This window comes from Coregonus lavaretus, assembly GCF_964263955.1.
Source record: "Coregonus lavaretus genome assembly, chromosome: 25".
Lineage (NCBI taxonomy): Eukaryota > Metazoa > Chordata > Actinopteri > Salmoniformes > Salmonidae > Coregonus > Coregonus lavaretus.
In genome coordinates, this window is record NC_140012.1 from 37,668,495 (window position 1) to 37,693,530 (window position 25,036).

The following is a 25,036-nucleotide window of genomic DNA, read 5'->3' on the forward strand; positions in this document are numbered from 1 at the left end:
GAAATTGTCTTTAGTTTGTCAGAGGAATGGGTTGAATACTAACGCATACAACCTGACCAAAAAACTATTCCGTAGCTTAAACATACTGAAATAAATAATTAACCTAATAGTGGTACTGTAGGATGCACTGCCCGGTAGGTTATACAGCAAAGGATCAAAGGTAACAAAAACACAATGTCACATTTGTTTGGAAAAAGCAAATATTATTTTAAACCAAAAATGTTCTGTGTTTGTACAGCTCAAATATTTCACATATTTACAAAGACACACAATGTAAATTTCCTTAAATTAGTCCCTCATAATACCACTGCATTTCCCACAACACCTGTAAAATCCAAGCATATTTTGCCAAGACATTTTTCCAAGAAAGCTATTCATCAAAACATCCCAGACACTGCAATGATGACAAGAACGGCATTAGGTTTTGACAAATTAACGAATTCAGCCTATCATGCAATTCACACGTACGCACCGTAAAACCTGTACCCTGGATATGTTTCTCTGATATTGTGGCTAACAAATGGTTGGTTTTCACTCTTTTGATCAGAGCTTTTATTGTGACAGACATCTTTAAAATGTAATGATGACATTTAATGTGTTTTATATGGAAATGAGTGCATCCTAGTTAACACACTTAACTTTTAGTCTCTCGTCACAGCCATCGAGCAGCTGATTTAGTTCAGGTTTTTTTTTTTTTATGCTCATGCATTTGATGTATTATGAAGAATATAGATCTTTGATGTATTAAAGACCAAAAAGCATAACATATTATAGCTCTCTTGGACTCGAAGAGCAGATATTTAGCAAATTTGTGTTCAGTGTTTCCCCACACTGAAGTGTACAAACACACACACTTTTATCTTACCTCATTTAGTCTTGGACTGAAGACTTATCAACGTCAAGGTACTGGAGTGACGAGCCACCCTTTCTGTCTCTGCTTGGCTGGCTCCCCACTCAGCTTCCCTGCCGCTGACCACTAATTCCCCTCTAGCTCTCTCTATGTCTCCCCTACCGCAAGGACCAGAGCCCTAGGACTGTGCCTCGGGACAACCTGGCCTGCCAATTCCTGGCTGTCCCTGTCAGTGGAGGCTGCTGAAGGGAGGACGGCTCATAATAATGGCTGGAACGGCGCAAATGGAATGGCATCAAACACGTGGAAACCATGTGTTTGATGTATTTTATACCATTCCACCAAATCCGCTCCAGCCATTACCATGAGCCCAGCCTCCCCAATGAAGCTGACACCAACCTCCTGTGGTCCCTATCCCCTGTTCACTTGGCCATGCTGCTGTTCCAACTGACACTGTGGGCCCCTGAATTGATTTCACAGTCTATGATACCCCCCCACACTCATATCTTTGTGCTTCGTAGAAAGTGTTACCAATAATCCTAACATCAACGTTTAATTCAAGTAAAAATCTGTTTGCCATTGCCTTAAAGCAGGGCTGCCCAACCCTCTTCCTGGAGATCTACCGTCCTGTGGGTTTTCAGTCCAACCGTAATTTAACACACCTGATTCTACTTATTAGCTGCTCAACAAGACCTTAACTAGCTGTATCAGAAATACTAAATTAGGGTTGGACTGAAAACCTACAGGACAGTAGATCTCCAGGAAGAGGGTTGGTCAGCCCTGCTTTAAAGAGTCCTGAAAGGATGTCATCTCTTCATGTAAGCAGTTTTCAAGTTAAATAGTGCAGTACTCTGTTTCCACTCTGCCTACCATTTGATTGGGCCCTTGAAACGTTTTGTAAATTTGACCAGTAATCCATGATGTATTGGTTCAAGATGCTAACTTTCTTTTCTACTACTTATTTTTGTGAATGAAATGCCCCACTCTTTGAATGAATTTGCCCAGTTTGTTTTCATGGTGGCTATGTATCTGCTGGCCACTGTGGTTGTGTTGTTCATTGGTGGAGCTACTTTTAGCAGGGCCTGTTACATATTGTGAGGAGTGGGGTGGCTCCTTCTCCAATGAACAGAAAGGCTCAAATCTGCTATACAAACGACTATCGCCACCCCGATCGCTACGCCAGTTTCCTGATGCAAGGCTTGCCCTTTCATGCCTTTTATCAATGGAAGTGTGCTGCCCCTGTGTCCCCGTGGATGTAGTTCTGGCAGGAAGGTTTTGGTGCAGCTCTTCAGTGTTAAAACGAGGGGTTGAGGATAGTCCTATATCATCTGCACAGTGGTTCTTGTCCATCTGAAGCCTGGTAGGGGATTTGGTTGGATGTACCGTGCTACTCTGTGGTGCAACCTTCCTCTCTCTGTCTGGTCTTTGCCCCTCTTCCTCAGTCTCTATGGTGTCTGAGCTACCACCCCCTTTAGGGAAACCGCCTTTAGGGGAACCCTCTTTTTTCTTTGGTATGTTGAGCAATGATCTGATTTGCTTGGAGCTCTTCTTGAGGAAACGTGGTGAACCCAATGCCGTACTGGTGGACTTGTAAGTGGGCTCTTTACTGTTCATATCAAGGGCTGCTGCAGACACAGTTCTGGAGGGAGGCTCTTTGCTGTTCATGTCAAGGGCTGCTGCAGACACAGTTCTGGAGGGAGTCTCTTTGCTGTTCATATCAAGGGCTGCTGCAGACACAGTTCTGGAGGGAGGCTCTTTGCTGTTCATATCAAGGGCTGCTGCAGACACAGTTCTGGAGGGAGGCTCTTTGCTGTTCATATCAAGGGCTGCTGCAGACACAGTTCTGGAGGGAGGCTCTTGCCAAATGGAAACAGGGGGGCTCTTTGTGTCCATATCGTTTTTGACGTCATAATGAGAGACAGATCTCTGATCCTTGTTCAGATTTGAAGAATATCCTCCGTTCTGTGTACCCACTCTTATTCCACCAACATCTGGCTGACTCCTCACAAAGGCCCCACCATACATGTGACTGGATAACTCTTTATTGACTCTGTAGTCACCGTTGGACTTTGAGTCTGCCACACTGTATCTTTTGTGCCAGTTGTCTTGAAGGAGCTCAGGGGTTTTGATTACCAGTCCCTCTTTGGCTCTTCCCAGGCTGGCATAGACCGACTGATGTGGGTCTCTTCCTGGGCCATAGCCAATGTTATTCCTAGGATCATCCAAAATCTGCAGACTCCGCCTTTTCATTATGTATTCATCTTGTCTCATTCTGTTTTCCATCGATGTTGCTGGATTCCATTGCAATTGCATTGAGGAGTAATACGGTGCATTATTTGGCTTTGCAGAGGGGTTGACCTGACGTATGGAAGAGCTGCTTGAGTGACTGTTTGTCTCTGGAATAGTGGACTTGAAAACAAGGGATGACTTAAGTCTGTAAGGAATCAATGAGCTAGTTTTGATTTCCGGAGCTTCATACTGGTCCAGATAGTCACAGGATTCCCCAATAGGATCATCAGTGTTATTGAGGTAAGACTCTATCCTATATGTGTGCAAGAAGGACTTAGCCGTGTGCTTCAAAGTTGGCATGTTCCGCTGCATGGAGCGGACTTGTTTGTCATTCCCGTGGAAGGACTGGCGAATATTGCGACCTCTGTATATCTGTGCCCCCTGAGAATGGTCTTCCATAGCATGGGAAAAGTGGCTTCTTCCAGGAGCACAGTGATTACCTCCATCTCCAGCCACTTTCCAGTTGCTTGCCCCATACCTTGTGTTGTGTGGAACATACAAGACTTCTTGTCTCTCCCCAGCATAACTGTGCCTTTTCAGGAAGTTCACAGTCTCTGCAGACTGGAACTGATGGACGCGGTTTTGAACACTCTCGCCGTGATTGATCATGGGTCGGCGTTCAAATGGCGCCTTGTCATAGAGTCTCTCCTCCATCTCTCGGATAGGGCTCGTCATGCCCGTCTGTCTCTCACAGGCTTTCCTGTACACTGTGTCCAGGGTATGTCTCAACTGGTCCTTCCTCTCAAAGGCTTGTCTGGATTCAGAAGCATACTTTGCCTGGGCATGTCTTCCATTCCGTTCTAGTAGCACAGTCTCGGGAGGGATGAGAACTGCTAGCACGAAGGAACGGGCGAAGAGCGTTCGAAACTCCTCGTCATAGGACTCCACCAGCTGGCCTGTTATGACCTGCACCATACTCAGGTTGATTTTCTCATAGGACCACATGAAGCTGGGTGGAGAAGAATAAACAGAGAGCAGTAATTACTTCAGTGAAAATGTAATAACAGCCATTTTTGGCTCAGCCAACTGTACACGGTCAACTGAGGTAGACAGTTTCACAATATCAGTAAATTGTCTGCTGTCAACCCTTAGCATCTCTAATTCATGCTGACTTTTTGTATCGAAGATAAGCCTTTAGGCTGTCTAAAGTTTTTAAAAAATGTAACATTGCCTTATCCTGTTACCCATAGGTATTCTAGGAATTTATCAGCCTCTACCTCAACACTTTTTTTGTGTTTGATATGGTAAAGGTAAAGGTTAGGGTTAGGGTAGGGATGTCCCAAGGAACCTGGATTGCACTAAGAGCAACAATAGGGTCAGGTTATTGGACATTTATTCTCCCTGGGCTCCTAGCTCCATTTACCTGTACGATCCGTACACCACTGTTTGGCAGTCCACCAACAGAAACTTCTGCTCCATTGCTCCATGAAATGTAGCTCCTGAACGGCAGAGATAATCCTGACCCTTCACTGTCCGTACTTTCATGTTCTGTAGACCAAGAGAGTCAGTGGAATGTTACCAATACCGTTCTATGGTAACACATTGTTTTATGCAAAGCCTGAATATATATATATATATATATATATACACAGTGGGGGAAAAAAGTATTTAGTCAGCCACCAATTGTGCAAGTTCTCCCACTTAAAAAGATGAGAGAGGCCTGTAATTTTCATCATAGGTACACGTCAACTATAACAGACAAATTGAGGAAAAAAAATCCAGAACATCACATTGTAGGATTTTTAATGAATTTATTTGCAAATTATGGTGGAAAATAAGTTTTTGGTCACCTACGAACAAGCAAGATTTCTGGCTCTCACAGACCTGTAACTTCTTCTTTAAGGGGCTCCTCTGTCCTCCACTCGTTACCTGTATTAATGGCACCTGTTTGAACTTGTTATCTGTATAAAAGACACCTGTCCACAACCTCAAACAGTCACACTCGAAACTCCACTATGGCCAAGACCAAAGAGCTGTCAAAGGACACCAGAAACACAATTGTAGACCTGCACCAGGCTGGGAAGACTGAATCTGCAATAGGTAAGCAGCTTGGTTTGAAGAAATCAACTGTGGGAGCAATTATTAGGAAATGGAAGACATACAAGACCACTGATAATCTCCCTCGATCTGGGGCTCCACGCAAGATCTCACCCCGTGGGGTCAAAATGATCACAAGAACGGTGAGCAAAAATCCCAGAACCACACGGGGGGACCTAGTGAATGACCTGCAGAGAGCTGGGACCAAAGTAACAAAGCCTACCATCAGTAACAAACTACGCCGCCAGGGACTCAAATCCTGCAGTGCGAGACGTGTCCCCCTGCTTAAGCCAGTACATGTCCAGGCCCGTCTGAAGTCTGCTAGAGTGCATTTGGATGATCCAGAAGAGGATTGGGAGAATGTCATATGGTCAGATGAAACCAATATAGAACGTTTTGGTAAAAACTAAAATCGTCGTATTTGGAGGACAAAGAATGCTGAGTTGCATCCAAAGAACACCATACCTACTGTGAAGCATGGGGGTGGAAACATCATGCTTTGGGGCTGTTTTTCTGCAAAGGGACCAGGACGACTGATCCGTGTAAAGGAAAGAATGAATGGGGCCATGTATCGTGAGATTTTGAGTGAAAACCTCCTTCCATCAGCAAGGGCATTGAAGATGAAACGTGGCTGGGTCTTTCAGCATGACAATGATCCCAAACACACCGCCCGGGCAACGAAGGAGTGGCTTCGTAAGAAGCATTTCAAGGTCCCGGAGTGGCCTAGCCAGTCTCTAGATCTCAACCCCATAGAAAATCTTTGGAGGGAGTTGAAAGTCCGTGTTGCCCAGCGACAGCCCCAAAACATCACTGCTCTAAAGGAGATCTGCATGGAGGAATAGGCCAAAATACCAGCAACAGTGTGTGAAAACCTTGTGAAGACTTACAGAAAACGTTTGACCTGTGTCATTGCCAACAAAGGGTATATAACAAAGTATTGAGAAACTTTTGTTATTGACCAAATACTTATTTTCCACCTTAATTTGCAAATAAATTCATTAAAAATCCTACAATGTGATTTTCTGGAGAAAAACAAATCTAATTTTGTCTGTCATAGTTGACGTGTACCTATGATGAAAATTACAGGCCTCTCTCATCTTTTTAAGTAGGAGAACTTGCACAATTGGTGGCTGAGTAAATACTTTTTTCCCCACTATATATATATATATATACAGTCCCAGTCAAATGTTTGGACACACCTACTCATTCCATTTTTTATTTTTTAAAACTATTTTCTATATTGTGGAATTATAGTGAAGACATCAAAACTATGAAATAACACATATGGAATCATGCAGTAATGAAAAAAGTGTTAAACAAATTCTTCAAATAGCCACCCTTTGCCATGATGACAGCTTTGCACCCGCTTGGCATTCTCTCAACCAGATTCACCTGGAATGCTTTTCCAACAGTCTTGAAGGAGTTCCCACATATGTTGAGCACTTGTTGGCTGCTTTTCCTTCACTCTGCGGTTCGACTCATCCCAAACCATCTCAATTGGGTTGAGGTCGGGGGATTGTGGAGGCCAGGTCATCTGATGCAGCACTCCATCACTCTCCTTCTTGGTAAAATAGCCCTTACACAGCCTGGAGGTGTGTTGGGTCATTGTCCTGTAGAAAAACAAATGATAGTCCCACTAAGCCCAAACCAGATGGGATTGTGTATCGCTGCGGAATGCTGTGGTAGCCATGCTGGTTAAGTGTGCCTTGAATTCTAAATACATCACAGACAGTGTCACCAGCAAAGCACCCCCACACCATAACACCTCCTCCTCCATGACTTATGGTGGGATATAAACATACGGAGATCATCCGTTCACCCACATCGCGTCTCACAAAGACACAGCGGTTGGAACTAAAAATCTCAAATTTGGACTCCAGACCAAAGGACACATTTCCACCGGTCTAATGTCCATTGCACGTGTTTCTTGGCCCAAGCAAGTGTCTTCTTCTTATTGGTGTCCTTTAGTAGTGGTTTCTTTGCAGCAATTCGACCATGAAGGCCTGATTCACAGTCTCCTCTGAACAGTTGATGTTGAGATGTGTCTGTTACTTGACTCTTTATTTGGGCTGCAATTTCTGAGGCTGGTAACTCTAATGAACTTATCCTCTGCAGCAGAGGTAACTCTGGGTCTTCCATTCCTGTGGCGGTCCTCATGAGAGGCAGTTTCATCATAGCGCTTGATGGTTTTTGCGACTGCACTTGAAGAAACTTTCAAAGTTCTTGAAATGTTCCGTATTGACTGACCTTCATGTCTTAAAGTAATGACGGACTGTTGTTTCTCTTTGCTTATTTGAGCTGTTCTTGCCATGATATGGACTTGATATTTTACCAAATAGGGCTTCCCCCTACCTTGTCACAACCCAACCGATTGGCTCAAACGTATTAAGAAGGAAACATTCCACAAATTAACATTTAAAAGGCACACCTGTTAATTGAAATGCATTCCAGGTGACTACCTCATGAAGCTGGTAGAGAGAATGCCAAGCGTGTGCAAAGATGTCATCAAGGCAAAGGGTGGCTATTTGAAGAATCTCAAATATGAAATATATTTTAATTTGTTTAACACTTTTTTTGGTTACTACATGATGTGTATTTTCATACTTTTGATGTCTTCAGTATTATTCTACAAAGTAAAAAATAGTCAAAATAAAGAAAAAACCTTGAATGAGTAGGTGTGTCCAAACGTTTGACTGGTAGTGTGTGTATATATATCAGTTGAAGTCCGATGTTTACATACACTTAGGTTGGAGTCATTAAAACTCATTTTTCAACCACTCCACAAATTTCTTGTTAACAAACTATAGTTTTGGCAAGTCGGTTAGGACATCTACTTTGTGCATGATACAAGTAATTTTTCCAACAATTGTTTACAGACAGATTATTTCACTTATAATTTACTGCATCACAATTCCAGTGGGTCAGATGTTTACATACACTAAGTTGACGGTGCCTTTAAACAGCTTGGAAAATTCCAGAAAATGATGTCATGGCTTTAGAAGCTTCTGATAGGCTAATTGACATCATTTGAGTCAGTTGGAGGTCTAACTGTTGATGTATTTCAAGGCCTACCTTCAAAACTGAGGCCTCAAAGCTTGACATCATGGGAAAATCAAAAGAAATCAGCAAAGACCTCAGAAAAAAATGGTAGACCTCCACAAGTCTGGTTCATCCTTGGGAGCAATTTCCAAACGCCTGAAGGTACCACGTTCATCTGTACAAACAATAGTACGCAAGTATAAACACCATGGGACCATGCAGTCGTCATACCGCTCAGGAAGGAGACGCGTTCTGTCTCATAGAGATTAACATACTTTGGTGTGCAAATCAATCCCAGAACAACAGCAAAGGACCTTGTGAAGATGCTGGAGGAAACAGGTACAAAAGTATCTATATCCACAGTAAAGCAAGTCCTACAGTGAGGGAAAAAAGTATTTGATCCCCTGCTGATTTTGAAGTTTTCCCACTGACAAAGAAATGATCAGTCTATAATTTTAATGGTAGGTGTATTTGAACAGTGAGAGACAGAATAACAACAACAAAATCCAGAAAAACGCATGTCAAAAATGTTATAAATTGATTTGCATTTTAATGAGGGAAATAAGTATTTGACCCCTCTCAATCAGAAAGATTTCTGGCTCCCAGGTGTCTTTTATACAGGTAACGAGCTGAGATTAGGAGCACACTCTTAAAGGAAGTGCTCCTAATCCCAGCTTGTTACCTGTATAAAAGACACCTGTCCACAGAAGCAATCAATCAATCAGATTCCAAACTCTCCATCATGGCCAAGACCAAAGAGCTCTCCAAGGATATCAGGGACAAGATTGTAGACCTACACAAGGCTGGATTGGGCTACAAGACCATCGCCAAGCAGCTTGGTGAGAAGGTGACAACAGTTGGTGCGATTATTCGCAAATGGAAGAAACACAAAATAACTGTCAACCTCCCTCGGCCTGGGGCTCCATGCAAAATCTCACCTCGTGGAGTTTCAATGATCATGACAACGATGAGGAATAAGCCCAGAACTACACGGGAGGATCTTGTCAATGATCTCAAGGCAGCTGGGACCATAGTCACCAAGAAAACAATTGGTAACACACTACGCCGTGAAGGACTGAAATCCTGCAGCGCCCGCAAGGTCTCCCTGCTCAAGAAATAACAAATACAGGCCCGTCTGACGTTTGCCAATGAACATCTGAATGATTCAGAGGAGAACTGGGTGAAAGTGTTGTGGTCAGATGAGATCAAAATCGAGCTCTTTAGCATCAACTCAACTCACCGTGTTTGGAGGAGGAGGAATGCTGCCTATGACTCCAAGAACACCATCCCCACCGTCAAACATGGAGGTGGAAACATTATGCTTTGGGGGTGTTTTTCTGCTAAGGGGACAGGACAACTTCACCGCATCAAAGGGATGATGGACGGGGCCATGTACCGTCAAATCTTGGGTGAGAACCTTCCCTCAGCCAGGGCATTGAAAATGGGTCGTGGGTGGGTATTCCAGCATGACAATGGCCCAAAACACACGGCCAAGGCAACAAAGGAGTGACTCAAGAAGAAGCACATTAAGGTCCTGGAGTGGCCTAGCCAGTCTCCAGACCTTAATCCCATAGAAAATCTGTGGAGGGAGCTGAAGGTTTGAGTTGCCAAACGTCAGCTTCGAAACCTTAATGACTTGGAGAAGATCTGCAAAGAGGAGTGGGACAAAATCCCTCCTGAGATGTGTGCAAACCTGGTGACCAACTACATGAAACGTCTGACCTCTGTGACTGCAAACAAGGGTTTTGCCACCAAGTACTAAATCATGTTTTGCAGAGGGGTCAAATACTTATTTCCCTCATTTAAAATGCAAATCAATTTATAACATTTTTGACATGCGTTTTTCTGGATTTTTTTGTTGTTATTCTGTCTCTCACTGTTCAAATAAACGTACCATTAAAATTATGGACTGATCATTTCTTTGTCAGTGGGCAAACGTACAAAATCAGCAGGGGATCAAATACTTTTTTCCCTCACTGTATATCAACATAACCTGAAAGGCCGCTCAGCAAGGAAGAAGCCACTGCTCCAAAACGACCATAAAAAAGCCAGATTATGGTTTGCAACTGCACATGGGGACAAAGATTGTACTTTTTGGAGAAATATCCTCTGGTCTGATAAAACAAAAATAAAACTGTTTGCCCATAATGAGCATCGTTATGTTTGAAGGAAAAAGGGGGTTGCTTGCAAGCCGAAGAACACCATCCCAACCGTGAAGCACGGGAGTGGCAGCATCATGCTGCGGGGGTGCTTTGCTGCAGGAGGGACTGGTGCACTACACAAAATAGATGGCATCATGAGGAAGGAAAATTATGTGGATATATTGAAGCAACATCTCAAAACTACCTGACTGATGTCAAAGCTTGGTCGCAAATGGGTCTTCCAAATGGACAATGACCCCAAGCATCCTTCCAAAGTTGTGCCAAAATGGCTTAAGGACAACAAAGTCAAGGTATTGGAGTTGCCATCACAAAGCCCTGACCTCAATCCTATAGAACATTTGTGGGCAGAACTGAAAAAGCGTGTGCGAGCAAGGAGGCCTACAAACCTGACTCAGTTACACCAGCTCTGTCAGGAGGAATGGGCCAAAATTCACCCAACTTATTGTGGGAAGCTTGTGGAAGGCTACCCGAAACATTTGACCCAAGTTAAACAATGTAAAGGCAATGCTACCAAATACTAATTGAGTGTATGTAAACTTCTGACCGACTGGGAATGTGATGAAAGAAATAAAAGCTGAAATAAATCATTCTCTCTACTATTATTCTGACATTTCATGTTCTTAAAATAAAGTGGTGATCCTAACTGACCTAAGACAGGGAATTTTTACTAGGATTAAATGTCAGGAATTGTGAAAAACTAAGTTTAAATGTATTTGGCTAAGGTGTATATAAACTTCCGACTTCAACTGTATGTGTGTGTGTGTGTGTGTGTGTGTGTGTGTGTGTGTATATATATATATATACACACAGTGGGGAGAACAAGTATTTGATACACTGCCGATTTTGCATGTTTTCCTATTACAAAGCATGTAGAGGTCTGTAATTTTTTTTATCATAGGTACACTTCAACTGTGAGAGACGGAATCTAAAACAAAAATCCAGAAAATCACATTGTATGATTTTTAAGTAATTAATTTGCATTTTATTGCATGACATAAGTATTTGATACATCAGAAAAGCAGAACTTAATATTTGGTACAGAAACCTTTGTTTGCAATTACAGAGATCATACATTTCCTGTAGGTCTGTCACGGTTTCGGCCGAGGCTGCTCCTTCTCCTTGTTCGGGCAGGCTTCGGCGGTCGTCGTCTCCGGAGTACTAGCTGCCACCGTTCTATGTTTCTATGTTTGATTGGTTTTGTCTGTTTGTATCACCTGTTCCTTGTTAGTGTTCATTATGCGTCCTATTTAGTTCTCTTGAGTTTGGTCAGGTGTTGTGTGTAATTGTTCGATGTCACGTGTTGTGTTAGTTCGTTGTTCTGTTCTCTCTGTATCGTTTTGTTAGAGAGAGTCCCGCACTTTGTGCGCATTTATTTTTGTACTTACCATTGTGCGTAAAGTTCGCCTGTGGCCTGTTGCCGTGGTTGGCTTGTTTCTTGGACTTCACTAAAGACATCTGTTTCGAACCTCTGTGTGTCCTGCGTGTGATTCTACGTTACCTCTACACTCAACCCTGACATAATTACACACCATTACAATGGAATCAGCAGGAGCAACCGCACCCACGGAGATCATCGAAGAGCGCCTCCGTGGACAGGATGACAGGATTAACCAAATCGGGCACGCTCTGGACAGAGTGATGAACACCCTCCATCGATGGGAGACCAGCGGGGTACCCACCCCCCCACCTACCACACCATCACCATCGGTCAGCCCGCCTGTCCAACTTCCGGAACCCAGTGGGATTCGGCTCTCGCTCCCGAGGGCGTACGACGGCACCGCATCCGGGTGTCAGGGGTTCCTGTTGCAAGTTGAACTCTACCTCGCCACCGTACACCCGGCGCCCTCGGGACACGAGAGCGTTTCCGCCCTCATCTCCTGTCTCACCGGCAAGGCGTTGGAGTGGGCCAACGCCGAATGGAGGAGAATAGACGCCGCAACTATCACCTATGCAGAGTTCTCCCGCCGCTTCCGTGCAGTGTTTGACCATCCACCGGAGGGGAAGGCGGCGGGGGAGCGTCTATTCTACCTCCGGCAGGGGATGAGGAGCGCTCAGGAGTTTGCACTGGAGTTCCGGACTCTAGTGGCAGATGCAGGGTGGAATGAGCGGGCTCTCATAGATCATTTCCGCTGCAGCCTCCGGGAGGACGTCCGCAGAGAGTTGGCGTGCAGGGATACCACGCTTTCATTTGACCAATTGGTTGACATGGCCATTCGGCTGGACACCCTGCTCGCCGCCCGCGGGCGTCCCGGGTGGGGGTCGCCCATTCCACCCTCCAGCACCTCCGAGCCGAGCCCTATGGAGCTCGGAGGTGCTGGCGCTAGAGAACGGAGGAGAAGGAGCCCGAGGGGGGCCGTCCCCTGCACCAACTGTGGCCGTGGAGGGCACACCGCGGCTAGGTGCTGGGGAGGGTCTCCTGGTGGAAGAGAAGGCAGGCCACACATTGGGGAGTCCTCCCAGGTGAGTAGGCGCCCCACTTACCCAGAGCTTTCTGTCATACACATAACCATACCTGTTTGTTTTCCACAGGTTGCACCTCGTTCCCAGCATAAGGCGCTAGTAGATTCAGGCGCAGCTGGGAATTTTGTAGATCGCAAATTCTGTGTAGAGTTAGGGATCCCTCTCCTTCCGGTAAATAATCCTTTCCCTGTACATGCCCTAGATAGCCGTCCGTTAGGATCCGGGTTGATTAGGGAGGTCACAGTGCCACTTAGGATGGAGACGCAGGGGGGTCATGAGGAGACAATTCAGCTCTATCTGATCGACTCTCCTGCGTATCCGGTGGTGCTGGGGCTTCCCTGGTTGATTACACATGATCCTACTATTTCGTGGCGAGAGGGCTCTTAAGGCGTGGTCTGCCCAGTGTGAGGGGCTATGTCTGGGTGTTTCCGTAGGGGCGACCTCGGTGGAGAGTCCGAACCAAATGCCCGCACTGCACATTCCCCCCGAGTATGAGGATTTGGCACTCGTGTTTAGCAAGACGAGAGCGGCGCGGTTGCCGCCTCATAGACAGGGGGATTGTGCGATAGACCTCCAGGCAGGAGCTGCGCTCCTGCGGAGCCATGTGTATCCTTTGTCACAAGAGGAGAAGAGGGCGATGGAGACATACATTGCCGAGTCTCTGAGACAGGGATACATACGGCCCTCCACTTCACCCGCGTCCTCAAGCTTCTTTTTTGTGAAGAAAAAGGATGGAGGTTTGCGCCCGTGTATTGATTACCGCGGTCTCAATCAGATTACTGTGAAATATAGTTATCCACTCCCTCTGATTGTGACTATGACGGAGTCATTACACGGGGCACGGTTATTCACAAAATTGGACCTCAGGAGCGCATATAACTTGGTGCGCATTAGAGAGGGCGATGAATGGAAGACAGCATTTAGTACTACCTCCGGTCATTACGAGTATCTCGTCATGCCATACGGGTTAATGAATGCTCCATCAGTCTTCCAATCCTTTGTAGATGAGATTTTCCGGGACATGCAGGGGCAGGGAGTAGTCGTGTACATAGACGATATTCTGGTGTACAGTTCTACCCGAGCCGAGCATGTAGCCCTGGTGCGCCGAGTATTGAGAAGGCTGTTGGAGCATGACCTGTATGTCAAGGCAGAGAAATGTCTGTTCTTCCAGGAGTCGGTCTCCTTTTTGGGTTATCAGTTGTCTGCGTCAGGGGTGAAGATGGAGGTTGACCGGGTGTCAGCTGTGCGTAATTGGCAAACCCCAACCACGGTTAAAGAGGTGCAGCAGTTCTTGGGTTTTGCGAATTACTACCGGAGGTTTATCCGGGGTTTTGGACAGGTGGCAGCTCCCATAACGTCCCTTCTGAAGGGGGGTCCGGTGCGCTTGCGGTGGTCAGCTGAGGCGGACAGGGCTTTTGGGAGACTGAAGGACCTGTTTACCTCGGCTCCGGTGCTGGCGCACCCGGATCCCGCTTTACCATTCCAAGTGGAGGTGGACGCGTCTGAAGCCGGTATCGGGGCCGTTCTCTCACAACGGTCCGGCACACCACCTAAACTCCGCCCCTGTGCTTTTTATTCTAAAAAGCTCAGTCCGGCGGAGCGTAATTATGACGTAGGGGACAGGGAGCTGTTAGCCGTGGTACAAGCCCTAAAGGTGTGGAGGCATTGGCTTGAGGAGGCTCAGCACCCTTTTCTCATTTTGACTGACCACCGTAACCTGGAATACATTCGGGCAGCTAGGAGACTTAATCCTCGCCAGGCTCGGTGGACTATGTTTCTAGCCCGGTTCGTGTTTAAGATCACTTACATCCCTGGGTCCCAGAACGGGAAGGCAGATGCCCTGTCTCGGCGGTATGACACGGACGAGAGGTCCGTTGAGCCCACTCCCATACTACCTAAGTCTTGTCTGGTTGCACCGGTGGTATGGGAGGTCGATACGGAGATCGAGCGGGCGTTACGCACCGACCCTAGCCCTCCACAGTGTCCGGTGGGTCGGACGTATGTCCCACTCGAGGTCCGGGATCGACTAATTTATTGGGCTCACACGTCACCCTCCTCTGGGCATCCAGGTATTGGCCGGACAGTGCACTGCCTTAGCACAAAGTACTGGTGGCCAACGTTAGCCAGGGATGTGAGGATTTATGTCTCCTCCTGCTCGGTGTGTGCCCAGTGTAAGGCGCCCAGACATTTGCCCAGGGGTAAGTTACAACCCCTGTCCGTTCCACAACGACCCTGGTCCCACCTCTCGGTGGATTTTGTTACAGACCTTCCCCCCTCACAGGGGAATACCACCATCCTGGTCGTGTGGATCGGTTCTCGAAGGCCTGTCGTCTCCTTCCCATGCCGGGTCTTCCTACTGCCCTACAGACCGCTGAGGCTCTATTTACCCACGTCTTCCGGCATTACGGGGTACCCGAGGATATAGTGTCTGATCGAGGCCCCCAGTTTACCTCCAGAGTCTGGAGAGCGTTTATGGAACGGTTGGGGGTTTCGGTGAGCCTTACCTCGGGTTACCACCCAGAGAGTAATGGGCAGGTCGAACGTGTCAACCAGGATGTGGGTAGGTTTCTGAGGTCGTATTGCCAGGGCCGGCCGGAGGAGTGGGCGAGATATGTTCCCTGGGCCGAGATGGCACAGAACTCTCTCCGCCACTCCTCCACTAAACTAACCCCTTTCCAGTGTGTGTTAGGGTACCAGCCGGTTCTGGCACCTTGGCATGAGAGCCAGATCGAGGCCCCTGCGGTGGATGAGTGGGTGCGGCGCTCGGAGGAGACGTGGAACGCTGCACACATCCATCTGCAGCGAGCCATCCGTCGACATAAGACGAGCGCCGATCTCCACCGCAGTGAGGGGCCAGTGTACGCACCTGGAGATCGAGTCTGGCTCTCGACCAGAAACCTGCCCCTCCGCCTGCCCTGCCGGAAGCTGGGTCGTCGGTTTGTGGGGCCTTTTAAAGTCCTGAGGAGATTGAACGAGGTGTGTTACAGGTTATAACTGCCCATTGATTACAAGAATATTAACCCCTCGTTCCATGTGTCTCTCCTCAGGCCGGTGGTAGCTGGTCCACTCCAGGACTATGAGATAGAAGAGACTCCTCCGCCCCCGTTGGACATCGAGGGGGCTCCGGCGTACACTGTTCGGTCCATCCTAGATTCGAGACGCCGGATGGGGGGTCTCCAATATCTCGTGGAGTGGGAGGGGTAAGGCCCGGAGGAGCGGTGCTGGGTGCCGAGGAGGGACATCCTAGACCCGTCTCTTCTGACCGAGTTCCATCGTGGTCATCCCACGCGCCCTGCTCCGCGTCTTCCTGGTCGTCCCCGAGGCCGGGGTCGGCGCACGGCTGCGCGTCAATGGGGGGGTACTGTCACGGTTTCGGCCGAGGCTGCTCCTTCTCCTTGTTCGGGCAGGCTTCGGCGGTCGTCGTCTCCGGAGTACTAGCTGCCACCGTTCTATGTTTCTGTTTGATTGGTTTTGTCTGTTTGTATCACCTGTTCCTTGTTAGTGTTCATTATGCGTCCTATTTAGTTCTCTTCAGTTTGGTCAGGTGTTGTGTGTAATTGTTCGATGTCACGTGTTGTGTTAGTTCGTTGTTTTGTTCTCTCTGTATCGTTTTGTTAGAGAGAGTCCCGCACTTTGTGCGCATTTATTTTTGTACTTACCATTGTGCGTAAAGTTCGCCTGTGGCCTGTTGCCGTGGTTGGCTTGTTTCTTGGACTTCACTAAAGACATCTGTTTCGAACCTCTGTGTGTCCTGCGTGTGATTCTACGTTACCTCTACACTCAACCCTGACAAGGTCTTGACCAGGTTTGCACACACTGCAGCAGGGATTTTGGCCCACTCCTCCATACAGACCTTCCCCAGATCCTTCAGGTTTCGGGGCTGTCGCTGGGCAATACGGACTTTCAGCTCCCTCCAAAGATGTTCTATTGGTTTCAGGTCTGGAGACTGGCTAGGCCACTCCAGGACCTTGAGATGCTTCTTACGGAGCCACTAGTTGCCCTGGCTGTGTGTTTCGAGTCGTTGTCATACTGGAAGACCCAGCCACGACTCATCTTCAATGCTCTTACTGAGGGAAGGAGGTTGTTGGCCAAGATCTCGCGATACATGGCCCCATCTATCCTCCCCTCAATATGGTGCAGTCGTCCTGTCCCCTTTGCAGAAAAGCATCCCCAAAGAATGATGTTTCCACCTCCATGCTTCACGGTTGGGATGGTGTTCTTGGGGTTGTACTCATCCTTCTTCTTCCTCCAAACACAGCGAGTGGAGTTTAGACCAAAAAGCTCTCTTTTTGTCTCATCAGACCACATGACCTTCTCCCATTCCTCCTCTGGATCATCCAGATGGTCATTGGCAAACTTCAGACAGGCCTGGACATGCGCTGGCTTGAGCAGGGGGACCTTACGTGCGCTGCAGGATTTTAATCCATGACGGCGTAGTGTGTTACTAATGGTTTTCTTTGAGATTGTGGTCCCAGGTCTCTTCAGGTCATTGACCAGGTCCTGCCATGTAGTTCTGGGCTGATCCCTCACCTTCCTCATGGAAGAAAAACTAACAGGTCTGTGAGAGCCGGAATTCTTACTGGTTGGTAGGTGATCAAATACTTATGTCATGCAATAAAATGCAAATTAATTACAATTACATTAAATTAAAAATCATCCAATGTGATTTTCTGGATTTTTTAGATTCTGTCTCTCACTGTTGAAGTGTACCTATAATAAAAATTACAGACCTCTACATGCTTTGTAAGTAGGAAAACCTGCAAAATCGGCAGTGTATCAAATACTTGTTCTCCCCACTGTATATATATGTATGTATGTATGTATGTGTGTATGTATGTATGTATGTGTGTGTGTGTGTGTGTGTGTATATATTTTTTTTTTCTCAGCCATAGTAGTACGGCATCCCTGGAGCAAATTAGGGTTAAGTGCCTTGCTCAAGGGCACATCGACAGATTTTGACCTTGTCGGCTCGGGTATTCAAACCAGCAACCTTTCGGTTACTGGCCCAACACTCTAAATGCTAGACTACCTGTCGCACTTTTGTGAATATACTTAAAGGGTGTTGTGGCCGCATCCAAAATGCCTCATCCCTCTGGTAAATCATACAGGTAACTGCTAAAATAAAGGAAACCCCAACATAAAGTGTGTTAATAGGGCGTTGGGCCACCACGAGCCAGAGCAGCTTCAATGCCCCTTCGCATAGATTCATCCCTCTGATAATAAATACCTCGGTCTGTAAACTGCTTCGCCCTGCAAAAGCAGGAGGAGTGAGACTTTTGACTTCTTCAGTCTGTCATTTTGAGGGCCTACCGTCAGTGGTTGAATCAATACTGTTTATACGATGAGAGGACAATCAGTCAATACATGTACATCTCAACCTACATACATTACCATTGTAGCAGAGTATCTGAACTTACCCTAAGTTTTGGGATTTGGATGTCTTGATTCTCAACCATTAAGAGAAAGCTTTGCAGATGAAATTCATCCAGAAGCACATAAACTGGAATTCCTCTGGTGGAGGCATCAACCACCTCTTTGAATATATCCACATCTGTAAAAATGTCCATTACAATTGCAATAACCTGTAGGGAAAGAAGGGAAAATAACTAATTAGAACCAGAAGTACAGAAAAAATTATTTGTATACCATTTATATACTATTATATAGTATAACACCTTAGTGCTGATGAACTGTTAATTAGAGTATCAGGCTTTACTGTAAGCTCAGGAGCTCTGTGTGATTACTGTGACCCTTTGGAGACTGTGATGCCAACAAAGTACAGGTGACAAAAATGGTACTTCAGGAGCTCATTAGATGGTGGTTAAGGCTGTGTGATATTGTCATCCTTCTATACGTGTTATTGTAGGATCTGTCTCTGACTCATGTTACAGCTTTCTATCCATTTGTTGGTAATCAGAACTGCATTATGTGGAGATATAATGGATACTACCTGATGACTAAGACATATTACAGTTTGGTAAAAACATGTTGTTTAAGGTCACTAAAAGTAGCTTTAAAGGGCACCCTTTTACAGTCCGGATACAACATGACCATCACAACAACAACAAAAAACACATTCAGCACACTGTAATATACTGTATGTGCCTAGACCTGGTAAAAATAACAACAACATAATATACACACTTTGAAGCAAATGTCACATTGTGCTGACTCTTCCTTTTATGCTAGTGATATCTATATTGTATAGTATCTCAAACGGTAACTTAGTAAGTGTGTGGTCACAAGGACACTGTCACTCTGTGTTTACCATATTTCCTGTGACAAGTAGGACTTGGTTTGACACATGGATGGAAGATTTACCTATATACACACCCATCTCCTCTGGCTAATACACCATATACACAAAAGTATCGGGACACCCCTTCAAATTAGTGGATTTGGCTATTTCAGCCACACCTGTTGCTGACAGGTGTATAAAATCGAGCACACAGCCATGCAATCTCCATAGACAAACATTGGCAGTAGAATGGCCCGTACTGATGGTCAGTGACTTTCAATGTCACACCGTCATAGGAATACCACCTTTCCAACAAGTCAGTTCGTCAAATTTCTGCTGCCCCGGTCAACTGTAAGTGCTGCTATTGTGAAGTGGAAACGTCTAGGAGCAACAACAGCTCAGCCTCGAAGTGTTAGGCCACACAAGCTCACAGAACGGGACCATTGAGTGCTGAAGCGCGTAAAAATCATGTGTCTTTGGTTGCAACATTTTTACATTTTAGTCATTTAGCAGACGCTCTTATCCAGAGCAACTTACAGTTAGTGAGTGGAACATCAACATCAGTGCCCGACCTCACTAATGCTCTTGTGGCTGAATGGAAGCAAGTCCCTGCAGCAATGTTCCAACATCTAGTGGAAAGCCTTCCCAGAAGAGTGGAGGCTGTTATAGCAGCAAAGGGGGGACCAACTCCATATTAATGCCCATGATTTTGGAATGAGATGTTTGACGAGCAGGTGTCCAAATACTTTTGGTCATGTACTTGGAATACTTGTAGCTAATACTAGCTAGACAACGTAGATGAAACCACAGTAAAACTATAGCTTGAGTGTTCTGATAGAATATTTGTAAATGTTCAAAAGAACACATCCTTGACTGACGCGGATGAAGCAGCAAATATAATTATCAGGGGTTTGGCATTGGATAGTCAACAGATTATATGGCTCCATGATAGGATTCAAAGTACACTCTCAGAATAAAGGGTATGGTTAGAGCAAAGTACAGTAGATGAAAATACACAATGTACCTTCAGAGGTACACATATGGTCTCACATGGTATTGTTTGGTACCTTTTAGGGCACATGTAGGGATAATCTAGTATTATGGTACATTTTTGTACCCATTATTATCAATATAAAGGTACAATAATTGGAGGTGTGGGGCTTAGTGGGGGTGTGGCTTTCAGTTAGTTAATTTGGGCCACCCGTGAGTGGAAGTGTTGTACCAGTTTAAGTGGTCTATGGTTATGTTCATTAAAGTTTGAGCATGTCCGCTGCCAGTTCTGAAGTCTTTATAAAGGCTTACATAAGTGACAATAAAAAGCTGTAAGTAACATTGTAGCGACCTTAACCCAACACTGAGTGAGCTAGTCAAGAGGTACAGACATCTTCGCTTGACAGTCACTAGACCCAGGTTTGAGTACTGGTCGGGGAAACCCTCCAAACTTCTGACACCAATGTAGCAAATTTAATGGCGGAGAGGCGTGTACACATGAGGGACTTGGCATAGAGAATAGGTACATTTTTGGCTCTTTTGAGGTACAAACTGCAAGGGTACAATTATGTACTTATAACTAATAGTACAATGGATGTACCTTACAGGGTAGCACTACAGTGACAAGCATTTGTAGCCCTTTAAGTACAATTCGGTACCTTTATTTTCTGAGAGTGTAGTTATGACTGCCTGTACAACCAGTCCTTTCTTTGAACACAACATTGACAGATTTCTTGCATGACAGCTGCAGGCAATCCATGATCTGTGTACTGTCCTGCTGTCCTGCTGTGCAACATAAGGTAAAAGTATTGATCTTTGCATTGCTATTTCTGGTAATGGTAGTCTGAAAATGTATTGTGGATCACACAGAGAACAAAGGTCAGAAGCAGGATTATCTGGACATGGCCTAATCTCAGGATTTGACCCACAACTACAAGAATTACCTAACATTCAAGGATACTGAGTGAGTTTTCGTTGCAGCTGCACCTATACTTTTACTCATGAAGGTACGTTTAAAAAATAAAAATGACACCCCCTCAGACACTCCTGTCTAGTGAAAAGGAAATATATGTGTATAATTCTGCCCTGGGAGAAAAGGGAGTTGTGCTGTAAATCATTTTGTCCTGGAATTGTTTCAATTTGTGATTCAGGAGCTAGCACGTTCACCGAAAGATACAGTCACAGTTGAAGAACAGACAGTTTTGTGCAACAATTAGGCTTTGTACTATCAGTCCACAAAGGTGCTATACATTGTTTTTTAAAAATTATAATAATAATGATAATTTATTTTTAAAAAGGAGCTGTCACCATAAGCATTGCCATTGTTGATGACACAATGCATTGCAGAATTACCTGTCTGGCATCCTGAATCTGTTTACGGATCACCTCTTTGATGGTGGGGCTGTTTAGTCTGGGTGGATGGAAGAGCAGATCTATATTGGTTTGCAGTCTATCATGCGTGACCTCTGGCCACCCTAACTCCAGGTCGGGTGTTGCTATGTCTGAGTGCACAGGCCAGTACGTCCCAGTTGAAGACTTGCTGGCCGGAGTGTCCGGAGCTGGGCCATTAATTTCTTCTGTGTGGTTGCTAGGCAATGGCTGTGAGGCGTTTGTAGTGATGAAGTGGAGTTCATCTTCTGAGAGGAAGCTCCCTATCCGCTCGGCCTTGAGGAACTCCTGGTAGCTCTCTCTGCCTTCATTCACCAGGGAATCAATGGCAAGGCGATAGGCCTCCTTATAGTGGGGCTGAATGTAATCCTCAGGCTTCAACTCTTCCTTCAAGGATGACAGCAGGGAGAGTTGTTGGGAATCCATCATAACGGTGGCTTAGTGCGTTCTGTTTAGATGGTGGATGCTTGAAGTCAAAGAGACAAGAAGCAAGGCGTTAGAAAAACAATGTGGTAGTTAGTGTGTCTTCCTTTAAATAAATTGTGTTTTCACTGAAAATACACATTTTGGCATTTCCCAGGTCATGTTTGTCCAACTTCTAGGAAGATTTTAACCCGCTTAACCCCAAGATTGCCCCAAGTTTTCACCATCATTGTAAAGCTTTGGGGCATCAACCCTGTGACACTCATCTTTTCCCATTGAATGCAATGTATTGACAGAAGCATCAATTGGTTGACGCTCATCTTTTCCCATTGGCACCGCAAATCCTGCTGGGAGCATGGCCAGTTTACATAAGCATCAATTGGTTGATGCCTAACTTTTAGCAAAAACGTGACAGGATGACGTTTTGATAATGGGCTGACATTATATTATGCATCCTGCATTTTGCAGGATGAAAAGCAACAACTTTTGTTTCTACTCTTGTTCAAAGTTAAATATATCCACCAGGCAATTTGGGTGTAAACAGGGCAGCCCCTAAATAACTGAAAAATATCTTAAATGTAATTTGATAGCTTCAGGTAAGGTGAAAGTCAGAGGATGTCAAATAAACACCTTTAATAATTTCATTACCCCCACCCTTTGATGTCTGTAGACAGGCTGGAGCCGAGTTGGAATGTTTGTATTTCTCTGCTCTCAATTACAGAACCCTGCCATGCTCTACATCAATGCTTAATAACATCTGGGTTTAAAGGAGATCTTAAAGGGATAGTTCTGGATTTTGGCAATTAAGCCCTTTATCTACTTCTCCAGAGAGATGAACTCATGAATACCATTCAAGAGAGGTAATTTTGTGAGCCAGTGATAACTAGTTTAGCGCAAAGACTAGCTGTACCCGAAGACTTCCAGTCTTTGCGCTAAGCTAGTTAGCACTGGCTCTCAAAATTACCTCAAACTTCCTGCATACTGAGCGCAGAGACATAGAAATGATATCCATTGCCAAAATCCAGAACTATCCCTTTAAGATCTCCTTTAAACCCAGATGTTATTAAGCATTGATGTAGAGCATGGCAGGGTTCTGTAATTGAGAGCAGAGAAATACAAACATTCCAACTCGGCTCCAGCCTGTCTACAGACATCAAAGGGTGGGGGTAATGAAATTATTAAAGGTGTTTATTTGACATCCTCTGACTTTCACCTTACCTGAAGCTATCAAATTACATTGAAGATATTTCAGTTATTTGGGGGCTGCCCTGTTTACACCCAAATTGCCTGGCAGATTTATTTAACCTTGAACGAGCGTGGAAAACAAACGCTCGTTTGGAAGCATAATATGACATGTCATTCAGGCTTATCAAGTTGTTAAACATAATAAATGTTAAACATGACAGCTATAACCACCCTTAGCTAGAGCCCATGAATGCCGTGCAAACGGCTGTACCAAATCAGCATACTAATGAGCCACTTGTTTCAACTGCACCCGGGTTAGATATTGATAATCATAATAACAAATCAACTGCCGTTAAATTGTGACCCTAAAGCACCAACCCACTGGGCAAAAACTGGTTGAATCATCGTTGTTTACACGTCATTTCAACCCCCAAAAAATACATGTGATGACGTTGAATCACTGTGGAAAACTGATTGGATTTGCTAAAAGTTATCAACATAAGGGAATTTTGTATTTTTTTCACCCAACTTTTAACCTAAGTCCAATGTCATGGTGACATTTTTTGTTGATTTCAACTCAACCAAATGTAAATCAAAAATAGATTTTGAACTGAGGTCTGTGCCCAGTGGGAAGATACCTTACCTGCATTAGCTTGTTAAGAAAGAAGATATCCACTTAGTGTGAGGAGGCCTTTAACACGCTATTACAGTAATGTGTGTAGAGGAAGATGTCACTGTGAGGAGGCCTTTAACACGCTATTAGAGTAATGTGTGTAGAGGAAGCTGTCACTGTGAGGAGGCCTTTAACACGCTATTAGAGTAATGTGTGTAGAGGAAGCTGTGACTGTGAGGAGGCCTTTAACACGCTATTAGAGTAATGTGTGTAGAGGAAGCTGTCACTGTGAGGAGGCCTTTAACACGCTATTAGAGTAATGTGTGTAGAGGAAGCTGTCACTGTGAGGAGGCCTTTAACACGCTATTAGAGTAATGTGTGTAGAGGAAGCTGTCACTGTGAGGAGGCCTTTAACACGCTATTAGAGTAATGTGTGTAGAGGAAGCTGTGACTGTGAGGAGGCCTTTAACACGCTATTAGAGTAATGTGTGTAGAGGAAGCTGTCACTGTGAGGAGGCCTTTAACACGCTATTAGAGTAATGTGTGTAGAGGAAGCTGTCACTGTGAGGAGGCCTTTAACACGCTATTAGAGTAATGTGTGTAGAGGAAGCTGTCACTGTGAGGAGGCCTTTAACACGCTATTAGAGTAATGTGTGTAGAGGAAGCTGTCACTGTGAGGAGGCCTTTAACACGCTATTAGAGTAATGTGTGTAGAGGAAGCTGTGACTCTGCTGCTGCTCTCATGAACCTCTCACTAACTTTGAGCAAGGCACTTAACCCTAAGATAAGAGCATCTGCTAAATGACGTACATGTAAGTACAATTTTTCCTCAACAAAGTAGCTGTCAGTGCTATTAACAAAAGACAAGTGTTCGTGCGAGAAACGCAGGGTGTTTACTTGATTTTTGAAAGAATCACTAATTGCAATGAGAAACTATTTAGATGAATAGGGATGCTTATTGTTATGCATAGTAGTCCATATGTCTTGCTATTCATTCATTAGTCCATTTAAATATTTTAAAGCATACTGTACATTCCATATCACAACAGTCTAATGTTAAACTCTATAGTAGTTACTTACATGTTATAGAAAAATCCTCTTGTAGTTTCCCAATAAATCCCCGTACTGCATTTTTCAATTCTGCCGACTGTTTAGCCGTATTTGAGCAAAAGCTGATATCTGCCAACTGAAAGTAACAAAGACCGGGAGGTGTCTCAACATGAGAAGCACTGTGTGGATGGAGGGTGTGGATTCTAGTTTTCACATGCAAACAGCTCAGGCTTCAAACTTGCTCACAGGCCAAGGGCTGCCATAAACCTGTTTCAGATAGGTAGCCACACCCCTCTCTTCTTCAAGCGTTC

General features: G+C 45.1%; 1 protein-coding gene across 1 annotated transcript; it reads right to left on the reverse strand.

The window, feature by feature from the left end:
- On the reverse strand, positions 1 to 24,891 carry fam83b (family with sequence similarity 83 member B). Its single transcript, XM_084141363.1, has 5 exons — positions 24,756 to 24,891; positions 21,419 to 21,920; positions 18,255 to 18,419; positions 4,503 to 4,627; positions 1 to 4,088 (listed from the first exon to the last, which is right to left on the reverse strand). Exons 2-5 carry the CDS (start codon positions 21,881 to 21,883, stop codon positions 1,805 to 1,807), a joined length of 3,039 nt encoding a protein of 1,012 aa, XP_083997489.1. The 5' UTR covers positions 21,884 to 21,920; positions 24,756 to 24,891; the 3' UTR covers positions 1 to 1,804.
- Positions 24,892 to 25,036: the final 145 nt, after the last annotated feature.

What these genes read in the sequence shown, in the direction of transcription:
- fam83b (XM_084141363.1), bottom strand. Translation starts at nt 21,883, where the DNA reads ATGATGGATTCCCAACAACTCTCCCTGCTGTCATCCTTGAAGGAAGAG. An exon ending in TCCAAATCCCAAAACTTAGG is followed by an intron (nt 4,628 to 18,254) that starts GTAAGTTCAGAT and finishes CTTGGTCTACAG; the next exon opens with AACATGAAAGTACGGACAGT. An exon ending in GTGGTGTACGGATCGTACAG is followed by an intron (nt 4,089 to 4,502) that starts GTAAATGGAGCT and finishes TTCTCCACCCAG; the next exon opens with CTTCATGTGGTCCTATGAGA.